Raw genomic sequence first — 21,894 nt, 5'->3', positions numbered from 1 at the left:
CAGTTTGTACGTCACTCACGACATGCGGATCTTCTGTTTTGCATCCTTTCCGTGACAGTCTGTTCTGCCGGTGTCGGGTGAGCACGATAAATACGCGCCTTCAGCTTGAGAACGAAGCAGCTCCTTAAAGCGCAGAGTAAGTGTTTCTATAGATACCAGCACACGTGATGCTAGGATGAGCGGCATGTCTGTGTAAAATGATAGGCAATATATATATATATATACATCAGACCATCCACCTCTGTTCATCAACCAACTAGCTGAAAGCTTTAGCTGGCAGAGATTACCTGATCATAAAGTCATCTAGTCAAGTGGATCAAATATTTCTATTTTTTTTAACAGCGACACAACAGATTACAACATGATGCGTAAGTACTTGTCTTGAGTAATTGTACTTCATTAACGTTACTAGGCTACTGCTGCTAGTCGAGTACTGTTGAAACTGATTAGTTTTACTCTACGTTTCTAAGAATTGTTTTTAACTAATTAAAATTATATTTGAGGTTTATAATATGGATAGTTTCGTCTGTCATATTTAGCTGACAAGTCAAATTAATTCCCCCCATTTATTTTACTTAAGTTTCAAAACAGCCAATGAAATATTTTTTTTTGAAATTCATTAAAAAAAAGGAATTTCTTTTAACCTAAAGCAATGCATTTTAACATGTAATTTAATCAAATTAACTGCATGCATTTTCTAAAAAATGAAATAAAAAATAAGTCAATCCTTAAAAAAAGTGATTAATCAGGTTACTTTGCATAGTTTAGTAGTGCTTCAAATTTACTTCAGTGAAAATCTTCATTGTATCTCAGTTTTCTTTAGACAGTGTTAGTATTATTTATATACTAGTATAGTATTTATTTTATTTATTAGTATAATATTTTTATTTATCTTTTATATTTTCGTTTGTTTAATTTTGTTTATGTGCTTTTGTTGTTTTTAATATCTATATTTTGAAATGTTTCTATATAGCTTTAATGAAGTTTATTCCCATTTTATTCAGTCATTAAAGTTATTTATTTCAGTCAGTTGCCAAGGCAGCATTTGTAAGTTTTGTTCAAGTTTTAAGCAACATTTAATTTTTTTTTAGTTTTTCATTTAATATTTCTTTCATCTATATATTTAATTTAATCATTTATTTCAGCTTTATTTCGATTACCAAAAATAAATAAATTGTTTTAGGGTACATTAATGTTTACACAACGATGATATACTAAACACGTAAAAGTTTTTCCTTCGCATTTTTTTTGCGTACAGGCGACAACTTGTCAAAAAGAACCAGATTCACACACATGGATCTGCAAAAACAACTGAAAATGATGTATGCTGTATGTCACTTTGTAAAGAAACACTACGCGTCTATAGACTGAACACCCATGACGTCACTGTTCACAAATGCACGTTTTTGTAGTTTACACGGAGACAATATTAACAGTATCGTTTTCAAAAACTTGCACTTTGAATCTCGTTTTCAAAAGTTTGCGATTACTTGTATATTTTTGGCTGGATACTTTCACCTATTTGAGTAAAATTTTGACATTAGTTGCATTAGTCTCTTCTCTTCTTTTCTCTTCTCTTCTCTTCTCTTCTCTTCTCTTCTCTTCTCTTCTCTTCTCTTCTCTTCTCTTCTCTTCTCTTCTCTTCTCCGTTATGCAAGTGTGTCTCCCACCACTGTACTCGTGGGAGCTCTATGAGGTCAAATATCTCCTTGTTTGAGATCCCAGTGTAGCTTTTACTGAATGCAGGGCACTTTGTTTGGCTTTGTGATCAACCAGTTGCGTTTACTTTGGTGGGTGCGTCACTATCTGTTTGATTTGAATAAGGTTATACTTAAATGATCTGTAATCATTTACCTGTATGTGTTTTCTTTCACATTCTCCAGGTTTCTTCATTTCAGAGCTCTGAGGGAAGAGCTGTCATGTTCTGTGGGTCTACAGGGATCTGAAGTTGCAAAGTTGCCAATGTATAATTCATTAAAAGCGAAGTAAATCGCCTCTGGGCAGTGCCACACATCGAAAGATGTGTTTGCGTCATCCAGTTGTACACCAATGGATATAAAAGACTTTATAATGTCACCCGTCTTCTTTACGGACTCATTCCACATCATGCTCTGGAGACTTTGACCCTAAAAGTGCTTGAGAAAGTTGGCTTGTGGGAAGTCCACTTCCATTTCCCAATTTATTTATTTTCTTCCTGAAAGAAACAAAAAAAAATAAAAAAAATGGGCCCTTTTATTTCTCCCTTTAGTAATCTGCTATGCATGCTCTTGGGCATTTCTTTCACTTTGTGGGTCACACTGCTTTTGGTCTTCATCATTGTTCCTGCCATTTTTGGTCTGTCTTTTGGCATCCGTGGACTCTACATGAAGACACTGCTCAAGGTTTTTAAGGTGAGTTAGAAGATCATCTTGTTCCATTTCAGGATGGTTAAAGGGATAGTTCACCCAAAAATGACAAGTCTGTCATTAATAACATTGACAGCTCCGCAACTACCACTTTGACGCTTCAAAAAGTTAATAAAGAGATTGTAAAACTAATCCATAAAAATTTTGCGGTTTAGCCCATATTTTCTGAAGAGACTTGATTGCTTTATATGATGAACAGATTTAATTTAGCCTTCTATTCACATTTAAACATTGATCAGCAAACACAAACAGAAGCTCAACCGAACATGCTTGACGCACGAGAACGAACCTCATTGGTTCTTACTGAAGCTCAAACATGATGCGTAACACGAGAATGAACCTCATTGGTTCTTACAGAAGCTCAAACGTGATGCGTAACACAAGAATAAACCTCATTGGTTCTCGCACGTCAAGCGAACATGCTTGATCTTCCATTTAACAACTGATTTGTGAGTTGATTAATGTTTATGTGAATAAAAGCCTAAATTCAATCTGTTTATCATATAAAGCAATCAAGTCTCTTAGGAAATTTGGAATAAATCGCTTATCTCATATGGATCAGCTCTACGATCTCTTTATGAACTTTTTGAAGAGTCAAAGTGGTAGTTGCGTAGCTGTCAATAGAGGAACATAAAGCTCTCAGATTTCATCAAAAAGATCTTCATTTGTGTTCCGAAGATGAGAGTAATAGGTTTGGAGCGACATGAGGGTGAGTAATTAATGACTCACTCAATTAATCAATGAAATTTCATTGTTGGGTGAACTATCCCTTTAAGAAAATTGTTTTTCAGACTGATTTATTTGTGTTTTTTTGTTTTGCATTTGTTTACCGGATACTATAGAGTTGACAGTAAAGTTGGGGTGAGAGATCTTTTGTGATATTTGCTAAAGATTACATATAAAAGTGTTATTAAATTATGCACGTTTTTAAATATCAACTTTCGTCTGATAACCGATATGATATTACACCTCGATTTGATATATACACTGCGAAATTATCCCGCTTATGCGGCTACTTGCCACATAAGTAAATAATTGAACACAAAGTATTTATTTGACATATTTTATTACCTCAAGATGACTCTCAATACCTGCTTGAGCGCTCTGTTACCAGTTGTAGTGGATTTTTATCATGCAAAAACAGACCACAAAATTGAGTATTGCAGAGAATTGTGTAAAAATATAAATTAATGATGAATGGTTCCAAAGCATGGACAAAGTTTGTTAAAAAGGACTGCCAGTGCCAAGTAAACTTAAGCAGACGATGTATCTACTCCACAACTACTGAAACAACTTGTCTAATACACCCGACTCGAGTGGCGGGACCCGAAAAAAGCAAATAGAACCCATTATAATTTATATTAGTGATGCGGTCTACACTGGATGCGACAAATCCCAGTTGGTGGGGGGGCTTGAAAATATTTTACTCTAGAAAAGGGGGGCCTGGCAGAAAAAGTTTGGGAACCACTGCTCTAAGGTATATAAATGATAAGGTATATAAAATAATATTATTATGGTACTACCATGATGCATGTCCAAAAAACTATGGTACTAACATGATCTTTTTTGAAACTCTTTTATTTATGGAGTGCATTTGGGTAGTGTGAACTTCTCATGTGCTTCCAGAACACAATGATATTTACATTTAGTCATTTAACAGACGCATTTATCCACAGTGGCTTACAAATGAGGAGAGCAATATAAGCAATCAAACTAACAATAGGGCTGCAATATGCAAATGCTGTGACCAGTCCCAGTTAGTCTAGCACAATACACGTAGCAAGGTTTGTGTGTGTTTTTAAAAAAAATTATATACTGTAGAATAGTAAGTGTTAGTATTAATGGGTCAAGTGTTGATGAAAGAGATGTCTTCAGCAGTTTCTTGAAAATGGCTAAAGACTTAGCAGCATGGTTTGAGTTAGGCATTCCACCAGCTTGGAACAGTCCAGGTAAATGTCTGTGAAAGTGATTTTGTGCCTCTTTGAGATGGCACCACAAGGCACCGTTCACTTGCAGAACGTAAGCCTCAGGAGGGAACATAGGTATGAAGAAGTGAGTTTAAGTATAGGGGTGCAGAGCCAGTGGTTGTTTTGTAGGCAAACATCAATGCCTTTCATTTGATGCGAACAGCGATTGGCAACCAGTGCAAGTTTATGAGGTGAGGTGTGACATGGGCTCTCTTCGGCTCATTAAAGACCACTTTTGCTGCAGCATTCTGGATAAGTTGCAGAGGTTTAACAGTGCATGCTGGAAGTCCTGCAAAGAGAGCATTACAATAGTCCAGTCTGGATAGTACAAGAGCTTGGACAAGGAGTTGTGTAGTGTTCTCTGATAGGAAGGACCTGATTCTCTTAATGTTGTATAAGGCAAATCTGCAGGACCAGGCAGTTCAAGCAATGTGGTCTGTGAAGTTCAACTGATCATCAATCACAACTCCAAGGTTCCTGGCTGTCCTGGATGGAGTTATGGTTGATGAACTGAATGGAGAAGTTGTGATGTAGTGTTGGGTTGGCCGGGACCACAAGCAGCTCTGTCTTTGCAGGGTTTAGTTGAAGGGGGTTGTCCTTCATCCAGCAAGAAATGTCTGTCAGGCAGGCTGAGATGTGAGCAGCTACCGTTGGATACTGTGTCATCAGCATAGCAGTGATTGGGAAAAAAAACATGTTTCTAAATGACAGATCCTAGTGATGACATGTAGATGGAGAAGAGAAGTGGTCCAAGCACTGAGCCCTGAGGCACCCCAGTAGCTAGATGTTGTGACTTAGACACCTCACTTCTCCACAACACGCTGAAGGACCTACCTGAGAGGGTTCCTGAGATGCCCTTTGTCTTGAGGGTTGACAGGAGGATCTGGTGGTTAATTGTGTCAAAAGATGTAGACAGATCCAGCAAGAGGATTTGAAAGCTGCTCTTGCCAGTCTCAGAGCTTTAATAACCAAGAGCAGGGCAGTCTCAGTTGAGTGTTTGCTTTTGAAACCAGACTGGTTGTTGTCCAGCAGGTTGTTTTGTGCAAGAACGGTAGAGACTTGGTTGAAGTGTTTTAGCAATGAATGGAGGAAAGGGATATCAGTCTGTAATTTTATAGATGTGCTGGATGTGCTGGTCTTTTTAGCAGTAGAGGCATTAGCAGAGAAGGAAGAGAGGAGGAATTGATATGTTATGCATATTCATAGTCTCATTCTATTCTGGCCATCTTGATTTAAATGGAGTTGGGAGTTCACAGAATTTTTTTTATTGGTTCTGAACCTACAGGAAGTATGAACACCATTTCTGTGTAAGTAAGAGGCCAGGTTCAAGAAATGCGATCTGGCTGATGAGGATATGTTGCTCAAGTGCACATTTGGTTAATGTTTCTAAAAAATGTCTGATTTGTTTTTCTTTTGCTGACACTTACTATAGGCTATATCATTATCATAAAGAAGTTTAGAGACAGGCGTGGAGGTGAAGTGAAGAGCTGAGGGGCTGCTTCACTCCAGCTGTGGTTGATTTATTTCAACATTACCTCACATCCGTCTGAAGCTGTTATGTAACTGGTGTGCAATCTCACTGCGTGTGGCTTTCTTTTTTCTGCCTGCCACTATGGCTCTTCTGCAAACGAGTGACTTCCCACAATCCTTCAATAAACGGGTTCAGTGATGCAGAGAAATTCTTGAAATAATTGCGAAATTCTAGTCAAATTTCATGTTATCTGGGTATTAAAGACGTACTACCTATTATGCCCCTTTTCACAAGATGTAAAATAAGCTTCTGTCCCCAGAGAGTGTATGTGAAGTTTTAGCTCAAAATACCCAAAATAATTTTTTTTACAGCATGTTTAAATTGTCACTTTTTGAGGCTGAGAAAAACGCACCGTTTTAGTGTGTATCCCTTTAAATGCAAATGAGCTGCTGCTGCCGGCACAGGCGGAGCCTCACGAGCTCGCGCTCAGTGTCAGGACAATCTCACGCAAATGATAATATCAAAACAGAAACTCTCAGTAGCGGTGTTCATTTCGACCCGGATCGGACAATAATACCCACAGCGCCCGAGAATAAATGCTGTATGGAGTTAAAACGGGTATTGTTTAGTTCAATTATGGTTATAACTTATTTTTCATCTTGCTTTTATCCACTATTAGTACAAGCCTGTTATAGTGGACCGCGTCCGAATGATGGCCAAAAATGTACTGATGATTTTTATGAAGTTTATTGTACATCACACAAAAGATGAAGCGTCAGTATTACTCCAGAAAATCACTGTAAGGGCTGAATAAACACAGTATAAGAAGTGTGCATTAAAGTCTTATTTATAAACTCTCTCTCTCCCTTTCATTATCATCAACATACACAGCGAATTACACATAACACTCATTAAAACTAACAGTAAACAAATATATACACAGCTTTTCAGTGGGTGCTTAATAAACTGGTAAACTTTATATCCGTAAAACGACTCAGATGAACTGTAATAAACTGCACGCTCTCCATTCCATTACTGCCATGTCCAGTAACGTTAGGCCTATCGCTCCGGAGACTATAAGCTGGATCACAAACAGTTGGTACTACAGATCCATCCTCGAATAACAACGAGAGTAAATGAAGACTGCTGCTTATTCTTACATCTTATAACAAAACACCTTAATCGCTTAGGAAACATTGTTATCAACAGCTCGTGGGAGGGGCTTGTGCAAAAGTATGTCACACTGCCCTGAATCTGAGAACGGGTTGTTCTGAGACAGTGCTTATGATTTATGGGGATTTAAATAAAAGCACTAGGTGGATTTGTATCATTCTAGGGTGGTTGTGTACACACACTGCCAACACACATTTATGTTCAAACACCATGTAAAAGTGAATTTTGCATAATATCAGTCCCTCCAGAAAAACGCGGAGTTTTTTAGTGATTGTTGCGGGCAAAAATCCTTGATTATGCGGCAAGATTTCTTAAAAAATGCGATGGAATATGCGGGATATTTATGCAATTTTATGCGATGAAATTGCGGGAACTTGCGAAAATTGCGGGAACTTGCGAAAATTGCGGGAACTTGCGAAAACTGCAGTTTGATGAAAAAGAGAAAAAAAAAGTGATTGCCCAACACCAATTACATTAATAGTGTAATAAATGTCTTCATTTTAGTTTGAATGGGAAAGACGAGGTGTAGGCTATTCACCCTGCTTAGGGGGATGCGATCAAAGCCTGGAGTGGAGCAAAAGCATGTTCCTCTCTCCACTCTAAGCGTTCTTTTATCACTCCGCTCATGATCCACTCCGGGTTTTCCAGTCCCGCTCACGGAAAAACTGCTCCATGTTCACTCATTTTTAAGAAAGTTACAGAAAACAACTTCTACAAACAATTTTAATTTGCCAACATTTGATAATAATAAATAAAAGTGCATGACGTGCAAATCAGATAACAATCAAGTGCAATAAACATGTTTTGTCAGGGCATCACTCCCGAACCAGCATCAACACTCCATTTTCAACATCTGCTTAACTTACTCCTTCACACCACAGACACGTCTTTTTGCCTTCTGTGTCTGACGTGATTTAACTTCTCCCCAGTTGTTCCATGAAAACATGCAAAGCACGGCCTGCGGTGTAAGATACGACCGGATTTTTGTGAAATAGGCCTATCGCGGGGTTTGCAGCTTTTCAATGATGTCGCGTAATTACGTCACTTCATAACGTTCCCATGGCAACAGGGGAAATGGCTGCGCTTGTGTGAAGTAAACCCAACATTTGTCAACTTTCTGCTGACTTTTTGCAACGAAAATGCGGGGATTATGAAATCATGCAAGCCCGCATATTTTGCACGCGGAAATCTGCAATTTATGCGGCAAAAGTGCGGCGTATTTAAAAAAATGCGCCCCCCGCATAAATATGCGGACTTTGGCTGATTATGCATGGAATCATGCGATCGCATAATCGCGTTTTTCTGGAGGGACTGGCATAATAGGTGCCCTTTAAACAACATTCAGCTATTAAAGAGATACTTCACCGATTAGCATTAAGCTTTGTATCAGTAGAAACCCGGTAGTATTTTCGAATGACCAAGCCTCCCTCCCTCATGTCCCCCTGAGATGAGAGATTTCCGTATTGTGTGTCTGGAAAAAAACCCTCAGATGACGCAAAAATCGTCATTTTGCGCCATCGGAGGCTTTTTTGGCCAGAGGCGAGAGACTACAGCCAGTAGTAGGAGCTAGTTCCGCATGTTTTCAACCCACCCATAGGGGATGGGATCTCACGATAAAACGGCGTCTTTTCAGTTTCGAGTCAACTAGTTGCCTAGTTGTATCATTTTTTCCCATACTGCCCTATGTAACCGGTAGGCGTGGCTTGGGAGTGGCCTCGTAGGGCAGCGAAGCAAGTGCATTCTGGGAGTTGTTGTCTTTTATCCACATGAGCCAAAAATACATTTTATGGCATTTCTTAGTCTAGAAGGCACCAACTTCTAAAGTAATTTCACATTTCTACTACATAAACGACCCAATTTTAATCTTTCCAGCAGTGAAATATCCCTTTAAAAGCTATTCCATTTGTCACATTTACATGTCAGTGATGCAACTTGGCCAACCTAGTAACGGTGAAGTATGATAGATACTAATGTTGGACCCCAGATAAAAATGAATACAAATAAAAATGTTTTACCGTGCTGTTAACTGTACCAGTCTTTACCAAGAAATCCTTTAAAAAATGATTTACAAAATCTTCTGCATGACAGTTAAATTCTTTACAATATTATAATAAGGTATGAAAAAAATTAAGCTGTTACACTGAGATGGTTTGGGAAAACCATAAAGTGTTTTTGTACAGTTAAATGATTGTTTATTGCTTATGAATTTCCAATATTTTCTTTAGCAGGGAGTTTCAAACTTTTTAATGGCAAGGAGCCCTAAACAATACCCTTGTGAGATCAATTCTTTATTAGGCTTATAATGTAATACAATATAGGCATAATATAATATAATATAATATAATATAATATAATATAATATAATATAATATAATATAATATAATATAATATAAAAAAACAAAACAAATTGAAGTATTTGAGGTGATATAATATATCAGTTTAAATGCTTCAATTTGTTTTCATATTATATTAATATAATATGAAAATAAACTGAAGCATTTAAATAGATCTAATAGCTAAATATTTTCAAGAAAAGTGAATGTGAACTGTTTTATAGTAATCTAACCATCCCTGAAACCCACACACACACAAAATCTATTTAAACTAATGTAAATGTAATGATGTATTTTGATTTTGCACGTGGGTGGGTGTGTAATTGTTACCGTTCTGTGTCCATCATCTGTTATTTCCACCACTTAATCAAACCACTCTTCTATAAAACATCACTTAAACTACAATCAAATGGATTTCTCCACACATTTCACGTGGCATTTTATCACGTGGTTATTGCTGCTCTCCCTGCTCTTATCCATGCTAGGCTGCATGGATGCGCAGGGAGTTCTTGCCCAGAACAGAACCATACCGCCAATCCTAACTGTATGCTAATTGCCAATCGTATTTGACGATAGTGGTCCTGACAGAAAGAGTCAAATTTAATTTAAATGCTAAAAAGTACTATTCCTTGCTGTGTGTAGCACCTACGGCTCTGCAGGATCTGAAGCATCCCAGCTTTAGAAACAAACATCTCCAGTTTGAGCTGCACATTTAGGGGCCGTTTACACAACACCATTTTCAACTTAAAACTTTGGGTGCATTTTGGCTGGTCATTTACAAGGGGCTTGAAAAATGCAAACTTTTGAAAAAGGGTTTCAAAGTGCAAGTTTTTGAAATTGATACCGTTATCGTCTTTGTATAAACTACAAAAACATGTATAACATGTGTATAACTACTCAGTCTATAGGCGCGTGTTTCTTTACAAAGTGACATCGCCAACCACTGGCCTGGCATGCATATAGCGTTTTTAGTCATTTTCACGGATCTGTGTGATCGGGGATCGTTTTGACAATATTGTCGTCTGTATGCAAAAAAACGCAAAAGAAAAACGTTTCAGTTTTTATTACATCATTGTTGTTGAAACAAATGTACCCTTAAGATTGCAAAGTTTTACTGTCCCTTGAGTAACAGGAACAACATTATGACATTTGTGACGTGTACATTCTGTCCTTAACCTCAAAGTATTACATATTAGAAGAATATGACATTGAAACATTGAAGTTCAAGCAAAACCTGTGGTAAATTTTGCAAGATATCAAAACCAGCCCCTCAGTGTTTACTGATTCTCAGTGCAAGTCAGTTGTGTGTATTGTGTGCTCCACATGCCTGAATTAACATGCTGACATTATTCCTCCTCCCACAGCTTTTCAATAAAGTGCTTGTTGTTCCTTGGGGGAACATTCAGTGTGTATTTGTGTGTGTGTGTGTGTGTGTGTGTGTGTGTGTGTGTGTGTGTGTGTGTGTGTGTGTGTGTGTGTGTCTGTGCTGCAGTCCACCTCAATGTGTTTTCAAATCACGAAATAGGCAGTTTTATTTTAAGGGCCATTATGATGTAATCCACAGAGGAAATATAACTGATTTATTTTGCGGTTTATTATTTATTAATGACTGGCTGACTGCACATTATCTGCTATATTACATAGGCTACTTGATATTTTCCCCCATAATTAGATTTTTCATGCATTATCAGAGAGTTAAATATGAATATAAATATTTTAAATTAATAGATGTATACAATAAAATATTTAGATCACCCCTAATTGTATACTATTGAACAATAGTATGTTGCAGTGATTACATTAAATTGAGTTTGTTTTTCTTTCTTTGTTTTCCAGTGGGCCACAGTGAGGATGGAAAGAGGAGCCAAGGAGAAAAACCATCTTCTGTACAAGCCTTACAGTCTTAATAGTAAGTATGTCAGTGTCTGTGTAAACACTGTGTACAATTACACCTATGGGAAAATGATCTATTGCTCCTGTGTGCTCATCTGCTTATTAATCTGAGTGACATTGCTTGTTTTGGTGTGTCTCCTGTGCTTGGTTGATCTCACAGGACTTGTACCGTGGTTGTTTTTGTCAGTTGACCTATCCACAGAAAGATCAGACAACAATTAATTGCGGTCACACTACATTTGTGTCCCATTTGCTTGTGTTTGCATTTGCTTGAGTTGTTGCACGTCATTATATAATGTCTCTTAACTTTTTTATTTTATTCAAATAATTTATTTATTTACAAATTGTTAGGGAATTTACAGTTAAAGACCCAAGGACCAGATATGATTAATTAAGACCAGGAGTTAGAAGTGCAGTCAATTTAAGACAAGAGTCAGAATTATAATAAATTAAAGAAAAGTTTGACTGAAGATAGTTTGCAGTTTCATCAGGCAGAAGTCAGCTTCAAGACTTACAAGGAGGGTGGTGGTAGTGGCGCAGTGGATAAGACACATGCCTTTGGTGTGAGAGACCCGGGTTCGAATCCACTGTGAGACACCAATGTGTCCCTGAGCAAGACACTTAACCCCTAGTTGCTCCAGAGGCGTGCGACCTTTGACATATATAGCAATTGTAAGTCGCCTTGGATAAAAGCGTCAGCTAAATGAATAAATGTAAAATGTAAATGTAAGGAGTTCATAGGCCGCCCTGTTACAGTTACTAAGATCACAGCAGTTATACCCTTCACCAAGGTCTAAGCTACATCATTGCTTCAGGTTGAATGATTCTGATTGGCTAAGAAATAGATCAACATAGTACATTTCCACACATGGACTGATAGGTAGTAGCACATCTCCACAGTCTGTACGGCTGCCACCAGGACCCTATGTTAGGTATGAATGGCCCTCTGAGGTCACAAGACTGTGTGTCTAGGCGTCAGCATGTCGAAGAAAACAAGTCAGTCAATATCCAATAATGCCACTTGTTCCTTGGCCTGTAACCAAGAATACTAACACACACATAGACACACAGCTTCTTCAAGGTTGGATTTGGTGGGCTCTTACTATAAACAGGAGATTCTTCCCAAAACATCAAGATAACATGTTCTTTCTCTCAATGAGAGGACACTTTAATATAGAACAGGAAAGTAAATGCTAAGAAACGGTCTCTTAAACTATTGGTTCCAATGACCCTTGTGACCTATAATCGTCAGGATGAGCTAGAAGAACAGATATATGTTTTAACACATGTTGAAGACCTTTCTCAAACAAAACGAAGCCATATTTCATTTCTGGAAGCCGGGCTAAATGAGCGAACACTGTTACTGCTTTCCTGGCATGGGCTCAGATATTTAATACAGACATTAAAGAATACATGAAAAGAACATTTCAGTAATCACACTGGTAACACTCTATAACCGAAGTAAAATCTCATAAGCATAGAGAAGTCATTCAACTCATTTGATATTTAGAAGGAAAAATATTGATTAATACCTTGATTATAATCACTCATTAGATATACATCAAAGCAGCAGTGGATTCCAAAATTGACTTAATTACACCCTAGACTGTGACATTATGTGCTCTGTTATGTAATGTTCTGAATTTTGCTCTTCACAAAGACACTGTATGTTTGCATTATCATTTTATCTCAGGCATTATCGCTAAAGAACCCACGTCACTGGAAGATGAGCTCAAAGAGATTCGGCGAAACGGGAGCAGTCGAGAGTTGGATGGCTCCGCCTCCGCCGCCACAGGCCCCTCTCCTTCCTCATCAGAGTTTGAAATGTCAGACACCTTCTACTTTTGCCGCCGTGGCATTGAAAGCATCGTAGATGATGAGGTTACCAAATGTTTCTCGGCAGAAGAACTTGAGTCGTGGAACCTGCTGACTAGGAGCAACTATAACTTCCAGCACATTAGCACCAGACTGACCGTGCTGTGGGGTTTTGGCGTCATCATCCGTTATGGGTTCCTGTTGCCCCTCAGGTGAGCAAGAAGAAAAATGGGGCTCGATAAAAGTCAGAGATATTAAGATTCAGGCTGATGCTAATTATTATTTTTCGTTTATGGCCAATAACCCATAAATGGCTGATATTATAATTTTATGGGGTTTTGTCTAACTAAATAAAAAAATTAAATACTAAAATTAAAGTAATCACAAATTTTTTGCATCACTTCATTTTAATGTACAGTATGAAAAATGGATTTTCATTTTGAGGCTTACCAAAGATTACATTTGATAATGTTATAAAATTACATTCAGAGAGTCCAATCTCTCATTTTGATAATAATAATGGATGTGATACCAATATATTGTGCATCCCTTTTAAAATAATACAAATAAACCCTTATTTATGGAATAATCAAATGTGAATATTAGCGAGAAGAATTCTAAAATAATAAATAATAAAATGAGGCCAATGCTAACAACAAACAAGTGGTATTACCATTGTTTTTTGACACGTGTACCATGCTAATATTATGTATTTCTGTACATGTACCATGGTAGTGCCTTGGTTATCTTTGAAGTACCTTGGCGTGCAAAGTAACACCATGGTATGCAACAAATGATTATGTTATTGCCCTGACTGAGCTCTAACTGCCACAGTATGTTTACACAGTATGAATACCAAAAAAAAGTATTCAAATTAGAAACGGCTGCTTCATGAAGAAAGGAGCAGAGGGCACTGCTGTTACTCTCATTTACATGTCTATGAAAAATACATAAAAGATATGGTATTGTTGGGTACATTAACTACTTTTTGAGGTCCACTGTATGTAATATAGCGAAACAGAAAAGAAAAAAAATTCTGCAGCACTTGTAAACTGTCAATGGCTTTGTAAAGTGCGGTCAGCATAAATATTAAATATTAGTTTTGGTTGGCTGATGTTATAATTTGACATCATTCTAATTGGTCCATTCTGAGACGTTTGCTCTGCTTTGGCACACACGTCTGAATTTAGTGTCTTAAAATACAGGCTAATTCTGCTGCCCCTCAGGGCCATATGGAGCTTCTGTAGGATTAATGTCAGTCAGGGCAATGGCCTTAACCCACATCCCTTAATAGAAACACTTCACCATCCTGTGCGCACATTTGAGATGAGGAAGAGTGCCTGATATCTGAGCTCTGTTTAATCAGATGTCCCCACCTGGGTATTGTGCGATTAATTGCACAACTGCATCCATTAGGTCAAAGTTATGGTGCAGTGGGTAGTGCATGTGCTCCTGGAGTTATGATCATATAACTAATGTAGGATGTAGGTTTGAATTCGACCTGTGACAAATTCCAGAAGGGATGGGTATTGTTTGAAAATGAATCAATTCCGATTCTACTTATCGATTCCAATTTTAATACCAGTAGACGCGATTAACTGGTTGAAATTTGTCAATATCGTCTCTATCGCGGTTACGGTCACGTGGTGTCGCCTTCACAAAAACGTACTCGGTTACTTACGTAACCTCGGTTCTCTCTAGAGAGGAAACGAGTACTGCGTAAATCTTACGCTAGGGGAAAATCTCTTTTCCGCGAGATACTGAAGCCAAAAATTATCCTTAATTTTGAAATAATGTAAAACGCGTTGCGGCAGCATGCAGACACAGGCGAGACGGCTTGTGCGCCTATTGGCTGCCCTGCGGCAACTGCAGCAGCCTATCGATAAGGCCCACTCGTGACGTCAGCTCCAATGGGGGTGCTTCGCGCCCAATACGTCACGTCCCGCCAGAATGGCCGTGGTCTAGGGCTATAAACATAGCTTCGAGCGGCTAGCTCACTGGTTTTTCATCGCCGAAGCGAACCAGAGCGTGTGCAGGCACGGCAAGATACGCAGTACTCGTTTCCTCTCTAGAGAGAACCGAGGTTACGTTAGTAACCGAGTACGTTCTCTTACGAGAGGTACTCTCGTACTGCGTAAATCTTACGCTAGGGGAAACAGTGTAAAACGCCGTGCATGCTAAGATCCAGCACCAAAGTCCCAAGGGCAAGTGCCCGGGCTCATATAGTACATGATCATAAGGGACTCACAGAGAGCCCAGGAAAGAGTGGCTAGAATAGCATCATTCCTGTAATAATATAACATCTTATAAGGAGCAGTTATACTGATGATGTGTCGTACAGTCAGGGCGACCCCCGGCCTGGACTGACGAATATAGTGGGTCTTACACACTGCCCATAGAGCTGCGCGATCCAACAGCGAGCATTTGCTCAAGCAGTTTCAGTATTCTGGCCCGAACACATCAGGGCAGACAGTACCGATTTTAGACCGAAAGCAGCTTAGCCTGCAAGGCGGGAACCTCTAGGTTATAAAACCTTATAAATGTAGACGGGGAGGCCCAGCCTGCCGCCATACAGATATCTTGCAAGGCAATCCCACTAGACCAAGCCCACGACGAGGCCACGCCTCTCGTGGAGTGTGCTCTGACTCCAAATGGGCACTGTAAGCCCTTAGAGGTATAAGCCAGCGCTATAGCATCAACTATCCAACTGGATAGGTTCTGTTTCGACACGGCAAGTCCCTTAGAACGTCCGTAGAGTGAAAACAAAGAGCTGCTCTGTCTGTCTGAAAACAGACGTGCGAGACACATAAGCTCTTAATGCTCTGACTGGGCAAAGGAAGCTTGCGTCTCCTTCCTCGTCAGAGACCGGTAGGGCTGACAGGGAATGACCTGCGCCCTAAACGGTGTGTTGAGGGATTTTGGAACATAACCGTGCTTAGGTTTGAGTATAACTCTTGAGTCATTAGGCCCAAACTCCATACACGTCGCGCTTACTGAGAGCGCGTGTAAGTCCCCTGTGCGCTTCACTGAAGCGAGAGCCAGAAGAAACACTGTCTTGAAAGACAGGTGTTTAAGATCAATCGTCTGTAAAGGCTCGAATGGGTCACCTTTCATGGCTTCCAGCACTGTAGAAAGGTTCCATACAGGGACTGAGGGAGGTCTGGGAGGATTCAGTCTCTTAGCTCCTCTAAGGAAGACGATGACTAAATCGTTCCTTCCTACTGACTGACCCAGCGTTGTTTTTGAGAACGCTGCTATGGCCGCCACATACACTTTGAGCGTGGAAGGGGTCCTGCCCTTGTCCAACAGCTCTTGTAGGAAGGAGAGAACCTCCGTCACCCCACAGTCTAGGGGCGACACGCCACGAGCTGTGCACCAGCTGGAGAACACTGACCATTTCGAGGAATAGAGACGTCGCATAGACGGAGCTCTAGCCTGCGTGATCGTTTTTAACACTCCGCTTGGGGAGGTCAGCGGGTACCCGTTGATGGCCCAAACATGAAGGGACCACAGCTCTGGGCGCGGATGCCAAAACGAGCCCTTGGCCTGAGAGAGGAGGTCCCTCCTCACTGGCACTGGCCATGGGGCAGTGCTTGCTAGCTGCATCAGAACTGGGAACCAGGGTTGGTTTTTCCAGAACGGCGCTACGAGTAGCACTGAGCATCCTTCTCTGATCCGTTCTATCACCTGAGGCAGGAGAGAGACGGGAGGAAAGGCATAGAGCGGGCGGCGGGGCCATACGTGAGCCAGCGCGTCCCTGCTCTTGGAGAAAAATTCCAGACAGTGAGCGTTTTCTTGAGACGCGAACAGGTCTACTTCCGCTCTGCCGAATTTCTTCCAAAGCAGCTGGACTGTCTGTGGGTGTAGAGGCCATTCGCCTGTCGGAACATTGTTCCTGGACAGTCTGTTCGGTCCTACGTTCAGGAGCCCTGGCACATGCGCTGCTCTCGGCGAGAGCAGGTTGCGCTGAGCCCACACCAGGAGGCGTTCTGTCAGCCTGTGCAGGTTTCGGGACCTGAGGCCGCCCTGGCGATTTATGTAGGACACCACTGACATATTGTCCGAGCGGACCAGGACGTGGTGTCCTCGTATTTAGGGACAAAAACGCGTCAGTGCGTTGTCTACTGCCAACATTTCGAGGCAGTTTATGTGTAGAAGCTTCTCCCGTTCTGACCATTGGCCGAAGAACGGTCTGCCCTTGAGCAGTGCTCCCCATCCCAAGGTGGAGGCGTCCGTAGACACTACCTTCACACTCGAGGAAGTCCCCAGGCTAACACCTGATTGGTACAAGTCGTTTGCTTTCCAAGGTTTCAGAGCTGCGATGCATTTCTGATTGACCTTGAGACGAAGCAGACCGGAAGCCCACGCTCGGCGCGGTACTCGCGCTTTCAGCCAGAACTGTAGCGGGCGCATGCGAAGCAAGCCCAGCTGAAGTACTGATGATGCTGAGGCCATGAGACCTAGCATCCTCTGAAATTTCTTGAGCGGGATAGATGCGCCGCAGCGGAAAGAGCTCGCTGCGCGCTGAATGTCTAGTACGCGCTCTGGTGACAGTCGCGCTATCATAGACAGCGAGTCCAGTTCTGTGCCCAGAAAAGATATTATCTGTCTGGGAGACAGAGAACTCTTCGCCCAATTGACCCAGATTCTCGAGGTGATCGAGCAAAATGGTCCTGTGCTCTATGAGCACCGAGTGAGATTGAGCTAGAATCAGCCAATCGTCCAAGTAGTTCAATACTCGCATGCCCTGTAGTCTGAGGGGTGCGAGCGGCTAGAGACAAGCCGAACGGTAGGACTGAGCACTGATATGCCTGGCCCTCGAAGGCGAATCTCAAACGTCGCCTGTGACGTGACGCTATTTGTATTTGAAAATATGCGTCTTTCAGATCTATTGACACAAACCAATCTCCTCGGCGAATCTGCGTGAGGGTTTTTCTGGTCGTGAGCATTCTGAACTGTTGCTTCGCAAGCACTCTGTTCAGTTGCCTTAGATCTAGTATGGGTCTGAGACCCCCGTCTTTTTTCAGTACCAGGAAGTATCTGCTGTATAGCCCTCCTTCACTCTGAGCTTGAGATAAAGGCTCTATGGCCCCTTTGCTCAACAGTTTCAAAATTTCGGCTCGAAGTAGGTGGTGCTACTTCTGTTTTTACCGTAGCTTCGACGCGCGTCACATAGCGGCGAGGGCGTCGGCGAAACTGTAGCGAATAGCCTCTTTCTATAATGTCTAGCACCCACTTCAAAACCCCCGGGTAGCCTTGCCCATGCATCTGCACGAATGGCTAGGGGCTGAATGCGGAGCGCGCTCTGGTCGCTCAGCGACAGAGGGGCTTCGGTGTGCTGTAACATAAGCGTCGCGCTTCGAGGCAGGGGGCGCGCTGATAACAGCGGGCAGATTGCCCGCGCTCGACTCCTATGCGGTGGTCAACCGAGAGGGGGGGGCTGGGCGAGTCCCGTAGGACCTGTCATGTCTATGTGTGAATGTGGGCGCGGGATAGCGGGCACATTTACAACACTGAGAGCATTGTCCGCCTGAGCAGAGCGAATGCACGTTGGTTTTGTTTTTACAGAAACCTTGAGATATGCGGAACGTAGTGTTTGTGGGCACTGGGCAGTGGGCACATTTACCACGTTTAATGCGCAATCGACCTGGGTCGATTTCATGTGCGCGAGCCCTGTGTGACGGGCTGTGTTTGTGTGTAGGAATGAGCACTGGGCAGTGGGCATTTCGTCTACATTCGTAACACCATCGGCCGTGGCCGGGACACCAGAAAATACACTCTTATGGGATTTATCTGGGTAGCCGTAAAAGCGGCGTTTGTGTGCAGGCAAGCGGGCTGCTTCGCCGACTTGTTTACTGCAGAATACACTGGAACAGTCGCATTTACTGGAACTGAACGAGCGAGAAGTTGCCATAGAAACAGAGAGCGTCAACATGCTGGCGTTTGTTTGCAGGCGTGCGTGTATTACAGCAGGCTTGTTCACTGCAATATTGACATTTCCAGTCGTCTGAACTTCAGAGGCGGAAACCATAGAAACAGAGTTTGGGTGCAGGCGAGCGGGTTGTACCACGCGCTCGTTGGCTGCAAAATACACATCTGCAGTCGCCTTTTCAGGGAACTGCCAGAGCGAGAATTGACGGCAAAAATGTGTTTTGCCGGTAGACCCGGGATTCGATCGCGGGTCTCTCGCGCGAAAATCTGATGATCTACCACTGGACCACAGAGGAAGACACATAGACATTCAGTAGCGCGAGTATTATCAAAGAGCGTCAACATGCTGGCGTTTGTTTGCAGGCGTGCGTGCAAAACAACAGGCTCGCTCACTGCAATATTGACATTTCCAGTCACCTGAACTTAAGAGGGGAATGAGAAATGTGTCAGGAGTGGAGGTCGGCCCGGCCGCAGCGGGGCTAAAAACACCCTTTTCTCCTTTCGCCAGTGACGCACGGGAACCATAGAAACGGTGTTTGGGTGCAGGCGAGCGGGTTGTACAGCGCGCTCGTTGGCTGCAAAATGCACATCTGCAGTCGCCTTTCAGGGAACTGACAGAGCGAAGCATTGGCGGCATAATATATCTGCCGTTAGACCGGGATTCGAACCCCGGTCTCTCGTGCGAAAAACCTAAGATTCCACCACTGAGCCACAGGGGGGAACACAAAGGTGTGTAGATGCATGAGCATATAAGAGAGCGTCAACATGTTTTCTTCGGCATTTGCTTGCAAGCGTGCGTGTTACAACAGGCTCGTTTGCTGCAATATTGATATTTCCAGTCGCCTAATCAGGGAACTGAGTTCTCTTTTCGCCGGTGAGTGACGCGTGAATGGGGCGCAAGGGCAGGGTAGCTTTCTTGTAACGTAAAGAAAAACTAACCCCGATCGTCCGCTTCCAGCCTCCCTTGTGAACGGCGCAGTTTGCGCGGCTCGAACAGAGGGAGAGAGAAAGCTAGCCCCGTGACCGTCCGCTCCTGACATCCCCTGTGAACGGCGCGGTTTGCGCGGCTCGAACAGAGGGAGAGCAGGTATCATCCCCCAAGCAGGCAAGGCAAGCGGGCGCACCGGCGAGCTTTGCGGGTTGGGGGGGGCGGAGGAGCAGTCTCGGAGAAGGATGCCAGGTGAGTCCTCAGAGTCACCATAGGCAGTAACTGGCTCGCAGTGAGGGCGGTCGCCGTCAGCGAGCGCGAGAGCTGCGTGATCCTCAGGAAAGGGGCGTCTTGAAAAAGACGCCCGGCTCTTTTAGTGCAATGAGAGTGTGTGTCGCGGCGGCGAGCACACACACATACACAAAACACAGTAGCAGAGAAAGGATATAACGCCGGATAGCGCAGCAGGAAGGCGACTGAAGGCGGCGCGGCCAGCGGCTTCAGAGTGTCGACTCGTCCCGCTGAAAGGCTTCTTCAAACGGCGCGGCTTCTCTCCGGATCCAGCGATGCGAGAGCTTCGCTGAAGAGATGAAAAATCAGTGAGCTAGCCTCTCGAAGCTATGTTTATAGCCCTAGACCACGCCCATTCTGGCGGGACGTGACGTATTGGGCGCGAAGCGCCCCCATTGGAGCTGACGTCACGAGTGGGCCTTATCGATAGGCTGCTGCAGTTGCCGCAGGGCAGCCAATAGGCGCACAAGCCGTCTCGCCTGTGTCTGCATGCTGCCGCAACGCGTTTTACATTATTTCAAAATTAAGGATCATTTTTGGCTTCAGTATCTCGCGGAAAAGAGATTTTCCCCTAGCGTAAGATTTACGCAGTACGAGAGTACCTCTCGTAAGAGAACGTATCATATGAATGTGTTTTTAAGCCTTGCAGTTTTAAAACAAGTAGTAATTTTAAACCGTTTTAAGCGCAGGTCCAATACACACACACTTATGTTTCAAAATGCCCCTCTTTGCAAGTATCCTCATAAACACAGTCTTTATGCATTAAGTGAACAAGAATGCGCATATTAGTATATTAGATCTGTGCATTCGGTCTTAAAGTGGCAGCAGTCACTGTGCCGTTAATGTTAATCAAATAATCTCATTGCTCGGGTCTTTACTGAATTACTTTTTTTACTTTAATAAGAATATATAATATAATGTATGTTTAATTTACACTGTGAAGACAGTGCAGTGTAATTTTGATTACTTCATACAATTTATGTAGTAGCCTTTTTCTGTAGTCCTATCTAGTGCTTGTAGTTTTTCAGGTTGGTCTATTTAATTTGTGTCTGTTCTATTGTAGCTTTTTTGTCCTATTGCTTGTAATTAGTTTCTTTGCTCCTATTTTATCACTGATTGTTTACCTATCTTCAGTAAGCATGAGTTTTATTTATTTTTTATGTTGGTTTGGCTAGTATTAGTTTTTTTTTTTAATTGAAATTAGTGATGAGATTTATGAAATTTCAGTGGCATCAAAAAGTGTGATGATATAACTTTATTTAAAGCAAAAAATAATTATATTTTGATATTTATCATTATCGTGAAATAAAATGACTCATATTGTGATATAAGATTTTTTGTTATATCGCCCACCCCTAATTCCCAGTTTCGACTAAAAACATTGAATCAAACATTTATATATCAAACATATTTATTCTACATGGAGCATGTCATACCTTCTTACGTTTAACAAATCCAGAGAAATGCAAACAAAAAAGGTTTAATGGGTACATTTTGTAATGATTGTTCAAATGTTTGAGTTGAAATGTCTTGTTTTTTGGTTTATCAGGCTAACATTAGCAATCACAGGAATAAGCCTATTGGTTGTCTTCACCACCATTATTGGTCTTCTGCCCAATGGGAGGTAAGAAACTTGATTTTATATTAAAAAAAGCCTTTTTTGTAATTTGTTTTGCTTTCTTATAC

General features: G+C 41.7%; 1 protein-coding gene across 4 annotated transcripts in view; it reads left to right on the top strand.

Moving 5' to 3' along the window:
• The window catches only part of LOC309512259 (glycerol-3-phosphate acyltransferase 4-like), a 38,525-nt gene continuing 16,631 nt past the window's right edge, over window positions 1-21,894 (top strand). For 2 of the 4 annotated variants that reach the window (XM_082187759.1, XM_082187756.1), the window contains exons 1-5: window positions 24-368; window positions 1,884-2,390; window positions 11,187-11,259; window positions 12,937-13,270; window positions 21,758-21,832. In XM_082187759.1, the coding sequence (XP_082043885.1) occupies window positions 2,223-2,390; window positions 11,187-11,259; window positions 12,937-13,270; window positions 21,758-21,832 (650 nt within the window). In that variant the 5' untranslated portion in view covers window positions 24-368; window positions 1,884-2,222. Of the gene's footprint in view, window positions 369-1,883; window positions 2,391-11,186; window positions 11,260-12,936; window positions 13,271-21,757; window positions 21,833-21,894 lie in introns of all 4 variants that reach the window. The other 2 variants (XM_082187758.1, XM_082187757.1) reach the window with 2 other exon arrangements.

This window comes from Leuciscus leuciscus, assembly GCF_965113295.1.
Source record: "Leuciscus leuciscus genome assembly, chromosome: 13".
Lineage (NCBI taxonomy): Eukaryota > Metazoa > Chordata > Actinopteri > Cypriniformes > Leuciscidae > Leuciscus > Leuciscus leuciscus.
This window is presented reverse-complemented; position numbering and strand designations above follow the sequence as displayed.